The sequence below is a fragment of the Marmota marmota genome, unplaced genomic scaffold (assembly GCF_001458135.2).
Source record: "Marmota marmota marmota unplaced genomic scaffold, marMar, whole genome shotgun sequence".
Taxonomy (NCBI): domain Eukaryota; kingdom Metazoa; phylum Chordata; class Mammalia; order Rodentia; family Sciuridae; genus Marmota; species Marmota marmota.
Genome location: NW_026000001.1, coordinates 6167391 through 6176081, shown reverse-complemented (window position 1 = coordinate 6176081; position 8691 = coordinate 6167391). Strand labels below are relative to the sequence as shown.

The window sequence follows — 8691 nt, the reverse complement described above, 5'->3', positions numbered from 1 at the left end:
TTGTTCACATAGTCATGCTCTGTTCACTGTGACTATTATTATCTCATTAGACCCAAAATATTCTTGGCCTCTGTCCTTTCAGACCCTGAGTCCCTCACTGACCCCAGCATCCATTCAGAGGCCAGGTCTCATCTCCTACCTCTCAACCTGTCCACGTGTCTCTCCTCTATGATGCCCACCAGAGGACCCACGTCTGCAGAGACGTGCACTCTGGGGTGGCAGTGCCCACTGTTAGGCGTTCCCGGGTTCTTCCCATGCTGTGTGCTTTAACAGTCCCTTCTTGTTCACATTGCACCTTAGTCTATGAAGGTCAGGGAACCCGGCACACGTCACCCAGAGGGAACCCTGAATGCCTGGAGCCCAAGGGTCTGGCTGCTTGCTGCTTCCTTGTGGAAGACGCCTCCAGTGCTCTCAAACTGGTAAGTGCATGTTTGGCAGCCCATGTCAACCACACGTTCCTATAGGAAGACGTGCTTTTGCTTCTGCCACTCTGTGGGGACACCCGTGGATCTCACAGAGGCTTCCTGAGCTGCACAGGAGCATGGACCAAACTCCAAGTCAGTAGGGAGGACTGGATCATTAACTTCCAATGCCCTGGCAAGCCCCTTTCCTTCTCGTCTGTGTGTGCCCACAGGTGGGTGTTTCCATACACTAGGGATGAGGTTCCATACACTAGGAGACTATTGCCTCCTCTCCAATGTCCTGGCTTGAATGAGGTCTGATCCTGATCCAGGCCTGTCATCAGCTAATGCCCTGTATGTTTCAAGGCATCAGACCTCTGCGCCCGTCCACAAAGGGAAGCCAATGGAGTGTCTCCCAGTGCTGGCACTCTGACACACCCTGAAGAAAATGCTGCAAATGGAGACCAGGCCCTCCTCTCAGCCCTCGACGGTTCCATACACACCTCACCCCCACCTTGGGGACTTCCCCGCTTTCCTGTGGGCCCAGCTCTACACTCAGAAAAGTGTATTTGAGCTTTTCTCCCTGGAATTTTAGGTATTCTGTCATGAGGGGCTCTGCCCCATTGCTCCCAGGTGGACAGCTGGTTCCTTAACTAGTCTAGTCATCGTCTGAGGCGCACTGTCCCTGAGCAGGGAGTCACATCAGACCCCCAAGAAACAAGTGGTGGTACCCAGTTCTGGCACACTACCAGGTCAAAGTAGTCTGGAAGAAAGAAATTACAAAAAATAAGAAAGGTGCTTGGCAACAGGGAGCCAGTCACAACTGCAATCCACGCCTATGGCCACCTTAGAGCAGAGCTCCAATTCTCCTGCCTCCAGTGGGAACAACAAAAAGGCCAGGCCTTTACGGTTCTGCCTCCGTCACCTTCAGTTTTCATCCTGACAACCCTGAAGCAAGTTGCTATTACTGAGTGCACCTGCCGATTCTGCCCGGGTCATCACCACTGCACACCAGGAGCCTCATTAAAAAACACTCAGGAATGAAGATGGTAAACTTTCCCTTAGGGGACTTTATTTCTCTATTTTTGTATAGACCGTTTATTAAATAAGAAGACTGAAAAGTAAAAATATATTTTACAATCAAAGAAAAATCTGGATCTGGATTCCCCCACACACAGCAAATATCCAGGGACACACAGTTCTGAGACAACCCCACTAACACCCGCACAGCGGGTTTCAGCCAACGGCAGAGAGTCCATTAAGGGAAGAGACGGCCTCGAGAGGATGCGGCGTAATCAAACTACACAAAGTCCTTCTCATCACACAGAGGGTGAGGTGGAAGCCAGAGGGCACAAGCTCTAGCACACAGTGGGCCTAACAGGGCAGACCAGCCTCACTGAACACTGGGTGTGGCTTGCCATAGCCTGCATCCTCAAACACAGGGACAGGAGCAGCCAGACCCAGCAAGAGCTTGCCCCCAGCCAGGAAGGAGCCCATGTGCGTCTGCCCTGACCTCTGCCTTTGAGCTGGGTCAAAACACTCCTTCCAAGCATGGCAACCTTTTACCAATACTGGACACAGGTTGCGACGTGGTGGAGTGAACAAGAACTGAGAGCACGACACCTCCCACTGCCCTGGACTCCCAACAGAAGATGACACACAGTGAACGGAAGAAGTCCTACTTAACTAATGGCCTAAGAAAATGTGGTCTTTTTTTGGTCTATTAAAAAAATAAAGTGTTCATGAAAAAGAAAAGGAAGAAACCACAGGAAGTTCAAAGTCATCTTAAAACTGCCACTCTCCTCACATGAGTGCCAACCCACGAATGCTGCCTCCATAGGCGCTGTGGTGGCAGCTCTGGGGCTGGTTCTGTGACGCTCTCCCTAGGACATGCCCAGCAGCAACACATGCATTAGACAGACAGCAAAAGTATGACAGGACCCAGGAGCTGCAATCATACCTAGGCCCTGGAGGTGGGTGCTGCAAGCCAGCGAGCCCCATGCCCAACCTGCTGAGAACACTGAGCCAGCTGCCTGGGAAGTCCTGGCTGCCCACCACGCCCCCCTCACAGGCCCACCGCAGCCTAGGGTGGAGAATTCCAGCGGCTGGCGTGTTGAAGCAAGTGGTAGAGTCTATCAAAAGCACATGGATCTTCTCTACCCTGCAATTCAAAGCCTTATCAAAGGGGTACCTCCTCCTGCCCCGGTACCACCACGCTGCCTCAGGGTTACGGAAGTAAACACTATGAACAATGCACCTGAAAAAAGCACCCGCAGGTGGCAGAATGCACTGTCCTCTAGTGAACCTCTAAATCTAGTTTTTAGAGGGACAGAGGTTGAAACTTAAGTACTTCCTCCATCTAAATGTTTCAGGTAGGTGTGAACTGATAGGATTCACCTTCACACCTGTATCTCACAGCCAAAGGCTAGGTGCAAACACTTGAGAGAAGCAAAAGCAACTGCAATTCAACACAAAAGGCAACACCGCAGCCTGGCTTCTCGGCACACAGTTTAAAGTGCATCACTGGTGACCTGAGTCGGGCCTACCACATGTCACCGTCTGCCCCCACAGCAATGCTCAGCAGAACATGGGTCCCGCCACACTCCAGGGGGCTGCATGGCAGACAGGTGCAGCTCCAACCTAAGAGATCTCCAAACACTGACCCCAGCTGGGTTTCCACTTCTGCCACCCACTGGACTACAGTCCTGGTGCACAGCATTCGCCTATGTCACGTCAGCAGCAGCCAGGGACCGGAACACGTAGGAGCAAAAGCAGTGCTGCACTCACGTCCCTCCCCAACATCAGGCCCAGTGGTGAGGGCCTACCAGGAGGAAGAGAAGCCCTGGCATAGCAACCACAGAGTCAGAGATCAGCCTCCAGTAGGCGAAGGGCACAGTAGACACTCAGCAATTTCTAACACCGTGGCAGAGGCAACTGCTTTCTGTAAGAATGCTTTCCAGAACAGTGTGAGAAGGGGAGACACAGGTCCTCAAGCAATAGGAGCATGGGTCTGTGTAGTGACACGGCTGCCCATCACCGCCCAACCCGAGATGAGGAGGGAGCTGCTCCACCCCCACCAACAGTCAACAGGACTGCCGGGAACTGAAAACCCACATGCATCTCAAGAACGGTGGGGAGGGTCAGCAAAGATGACCAAGGAAGGGGTATGTGGGTGGTCTTCATAGGAATCTTGTTGGGATGGTGACACTGGGAAACCCTGGGTCACCAAGTCCAAAGGGCTGGTGGCAAGAGGCCATGAAAAACAGGCGGGTCTAGGACTCTTCACCCATCTGCAGCAGGGAGTTGATGGCTGCGTCCTTGTTCCCTCTCTGGGCTTCCAGCACAGAGCGGATCACCTCCCTGTCCATGTTGGGGAACATGTCCTGGATGGCCTTCAGGTCCTCCTCGCTGCAACGGGGCTGAGCGGTCACAGCTGGTGCAGGCATGGCCACGGGCACCATGCCAGGGCTGCAGACAGCAGGCATTCCTGAAAGCAGAAAATGGAGTGTGGAAGAACATCAGTATCACAGAAGTGTGGTGTCGATTTCTGCTTAAGAAAAAACAACACACTTGTTTGGCTCCTGAGGGGACAGGTAACCTCAGATCTCCTTGAACACTGATCTGCAGGCACACCCACAGACCCAGTGGCCTCTCACACCTACCACAGGCAAGCTGGGCTAGATAATTTGTTTTCTTTATGCACAAAACCCGAGTCAGATGTCCCAAATCTCACATGAAGTTACCGCACAATTACAAGTGACCACACATTCTGATCCCCCAATACCTCAGGGACTCCCACTCCAGACGAGAATCCTGCCTGACAGAGGCCCCGACACAGGTCTCAGCTTGGAAATGAGCACATGCCCTCATCAGGTATCTCTAGGACGCCCTCTGCAGTAGGGCAAGGACATTATTAATGAGGGAGAACAGCATGGCAAGCCCTCAGCAGCCAGCAAGGCCACACATTGACCCCAGGACCTACACCACACTCACCAAAACCCACCAAGCAAATGCTCACCAGTGCCTTCAGGGAGGCTCTGCCACGGTGCCTACAGCAGCTCGTCACCTAGCCTCAGGCCTACGCTGGGAGGAGGAGTCTGCCACAGAGGCTCAGGGACCACTGAGCTCAACCCTGCTGTCTAAGACAGGACAGCCCAGGCTGCAGGAAGCACTGGAAGGGCTGGGTGACTAACGACGACAGTTCCCTTTGAATTTCTCTCTAAAGTTACAAGGGGTCACAACGTCATCGATTCTTTAAGCTTTAAAAGTGTGAACAAGCCTCCCAACCAGATTCCAGGGAACAAACTTAATTTTAGGACACAGCTTTCCTTTCCCAGCTAAATTCAGAAGACCCTAAAGGCTACATTCTGAGGCAGAAAAGGCAACAAGGCACTAAGAGGTGCTAATGGGTGGAACTGGGCTGTGTGACTGCATGTCTCCGCCCCCAGCACTCTTGCCCAACCAGCCAGCCTACCAGCAGAGAAGGGTCGAAGAAAAACACCACTCCCACAGCCCTCGACACATGCTCTCCTTCACACCACACACCTGCCTAGCTGATCTGAGACACCTGGAGCTGTTCAGCTTCCATAACAAGAAGGGAGGAAACCACAGCAGGGTGTGGTAGTGCACACCTGTCATCCCAGCCACTCTGGAAGTTGAGGTGGGAAGATGGCAAGTTCGAGGCTAGCCTCAGCAACTCAGAAAGGCCGTGTCTCAAAATAAAAATGTAAAAAGGGCTAGGAAGCCAGGGGCGGTGGCGCATGCCTATAATCCCAGAGGCTAGGGAGGCTGAGACAGAAGGATCTTGAGTTCAAAGCCAGCCTCAGCAACAACAAGGGACTAAGCAACTCAGTGAGACCCCGTCTCTAAATAAAATACAAAATAGGGCTGGGATGTGGCTCAGTGGCCGAGTGCCCCTGAGTTCAATCCCTGGACCAAAAAAAGAAAGGGGGCTAGGGACGCAGCTCAGTGGTTGAGAGCACCCCTCAGTTCACTCCCCAGTACCGTATACAACAATAAAAACAGAAATGAAAATGAAGATCTTGCTGTTTAAGAAAGCAAGCAAAAACCACACGTGGCCAGGTGAGGATGACACAAGGCTCACAGAGCACAGACTGGATGTTGCCTGGCTCAGGCCCTGGAGGGGCCCGCGTGGCCTCACTTGGGCGACTACAGAAGCACGAGGAAGCCCATGTAAATGCAGCCAGCTATACATCTCCCTGCAACCCTCCAGGCTGACTGTATCACAGCGAGACAGGCTCCGAGAAGCCCAGTTTATTGTTACCTGCTCTCGTGAATCAGGACATGTGAGGTGGCACAGCAACTCAAAAGCCTGTGGCACCTCAGGGATCAAGCTACAATGAACAGAATGAGCCTGAGATGACATGCTCCTCCCTCCTCCAGGGTGGACCCTACACACTTGACCTACATTTAACCTGTCACCCTGATGGACTGTGGATGTGTCTAACAAACACTTGGTAAATCGTGAGGGCAGATTTTTGGGGTCTAGCTGGGGATGCTGTGGGGAAAGAATGGACAGAAGCCTTGAGGCCTTGGTGGTACACAAACAAGGTCCACTGTGGCTCGGGCAGTGCAGGTAGGGAGCCACAGGAGAGGAGGAAGGGCCTCGAGCCAGCCATTTCCCCTGGCGCATTGATACAAATCAGCACTGTCGGACAGGGCAGAACCTGCCTCACTTAGCTACAACAGACACACTGTGGGGACCTGTGGTAGGCACATTTCAGCAAAGTCCGATTCTCTACTCACAAACAGAAAGTTGAGAAGAGCAAACGCAGCAGTGTTCTGATCAAAAAGAGCTGGTGCTTAATGCACGAGCATGCAGAAAACACAGGCAGAGGCAAAGGCACACCAACTCACGTCACTTGTAGCCCACCATGACCTCATGAGACGCCCAAACACACAGGGCACGCAACACCCATGCCACGGCCTCTGAGGTCCCCCTGCACAGGAGACATGGTGCAGAATGAAGCCTGCAGAGCACCTGGGGTAAGGCCACCCAGCTCCAGGACTGCTTTGTGAGCTCAAGGCTTGTTAGCCGTCCAACACAATGGAGCATGCCCAGAACAAAATACAATGTAATCTATGTAATGATGTTATGTCTTGAGCTTTCTAGTTGGTGGAGTCAGAAACACAGAGCAGCAGCCAAAAGGAAAAGAATTCTAAGCAACAACTTACAAGTTAATAAAAACCAAATCCTCCAGCAATGGCAAGGTGCTAAGAAACTCAGTGAGACCCCGTCTCTAAATAAAATACAAAATAGGGTTGGGGATGGGGCTCAATGGCCAAGCACCCCTGAGTTCAATCCCCAGTACTCCAAAAAAAAAAAAAAGGAAAGAAAAGAAAAAGAAAAATGCTCACTCTAAATGGAACAAATCATTTAAGTGGCAACTTGGCTTCAAGTCCTCTGATACTGTGAACATGTGTGCAGAAAACGGTGATGAGCATCTGTGCAGCACCTGCTGGACTCACCAAAACAGGGCATGGCCTCAGAGCTGGCTACTCACATTGAAGCTGCCAGCTACTGTTTCTTCTAGATTCCTCCCTCACCTGCCCCAGGAACAGAAGAGAGGGGAAAAAGTGGATGCAGGCAGCTCTGCTTTTGTGCTGTATTGGGGGCATCAACACTGGTAACTAGCACCCCACGGAAGCCCAAGGATGCCAGCCACGAGGATAAGAGACTGAGCTGCAGGGAGCAGCGGGAGCAGCTCTGCTCACCTGCCTAGATCAGAGACTCCAGGCCTATGGTGACACGAGGCACGGCAGGAAACAGAAACTGCCACACTGGGAGGCCTGCTAGCGCTAGCCAGTGCAGGGACCCAAACCCTGTCTTCACACCCAGGGGTGTCTGTCAGAGGCCCAGCTGGCGAGACACCTGAAAATAAACTTTCCACTCAACTTTCTCCACACAACAGGGGAAAAGGAAGCAGAATAGCAACACAGAGGAGTAGGAAAGTTATAAAAGGTCATTTTCCCCCAAAATAGCACATGGGTGGCTGCTGCCTGCCCCTCAGTGGCTCACAACCTCATGGAGCCCCTCTGTATCAATTAATGGGACATGCAGTCTGAAGCCTAGGACAAGCAGTTGCCAGGGGCTCCCAAGGTTAGGGGCATGGTCACCTTTTCTCCCCAACTTGCACACATGGGCTCAGATCACAGACTCCCCCAGGACCAGCAGCAAGAGGAGGAAGAGAGTGCACCCAATCCCCCACAGGTAGGACCTACTGCTCCTCACAAGTGGGAAACACTTGGGGAACTCGCAGCAGGCTGGTGTCCACCAAACTGGCTCTCTCGGTCCACTGTGTATCCCCAAGGTAGGAGCTCCACAGCACACATCTTCCAGCACTCCACCTCAAGAAGGTTCTCAAAACCATGTTAAAAGCCCCACTAGAACCATGTGATTAATCGTATTGGTTAACTATCTGAATCTGAAGGAAACTAATCTGGGAATCAAAATGCTCCTTTATTTAAAAAGCACACACACATAAACTCTATCTTCAGGCTATAACTGACGGCCAGAAAGCTCTGATCACATTTCCCTTTTCCACCCTCACCTCTCTTCAGTGCTGTGGGGTCTGCACTTCCAGGAAATGCAGAGGAAAAAGAACCTAAAGGGGACAACCCAGTTCTGATGGGCTCACAGTCTGCGAGTCATGGGACACCCCGGTCTTTTAACCAGTGAAGTGGTTGGTTCCTTCCAAAGAACAGGTGGAAGGGTCCGTGGCTTTCCTCCCATGGTCTGGAAAGGCAGCAGTGGTAATTCTGACTTCAGAGCCTCAAGCACAGACACTGAGAGGGGTTTTCAGGGCTGGGTCCATCAGCACACAAAGGCAGCTGTGCACCACCCCCTGTGCACACGGCAGGTGAGGGATGACAGGTACCCAGGGCTGGCTGAGAAGTTGGCCTCCCCATTCCTGCTCTGCTTCCTGCAGGGCTGTGTCTCATCACTGGCCTGAGAGTGTGCACACATGCTGAGAGCCATAGCCAAGTTGGAATGACGCATGGCATTTTTGCCAAAATACTCCTGTAGGAATATTTTTTGTTGGTAGTACAATAAATAATAAAGGCAAACTTATATCAATTCTATCCAAATGCATATTTTCCATATATGTTTCAATAATTTTTAATGCCTTTCTTGCTTTAGGAGTTAACATGCGGGGTGAATTTGGATCTGATGGACCTTTTAGAATAGCAAATAAAGGTCCCAACTCTCCTGTTGGTATGCCTAGATAAGGCCTTATCCAATTTATGTCTCCCAATAACTTTTGAAAGT

At 51.7% G+C, this 8691-nt stretch overlaps 1 protein-coding gene across 1 annotated transcript in view; it reads right to left on the bottom strand.

Moving 5' to 3' along the window:
- Positions 1–1442: 1442 nt before the first annotated feature.
- The window catches only part of LOC107157077 (toll interacting protein), a 28801-nt gene continuing 21552 nt past the window's right edge, over positions 1443–8691 (bottom strand). Inside the window, exon 7 of the mRNA XM_015503345.2 lies at positions 1443–3888. Coding sequence (XP_015358831.2) covers positions 3674–3888 — 215 coding nt within the window. The 3' untranslated portion in view covers positions 1443–3673. The remainder of the gene's footprint in view (positions 3889–8691) is intronic.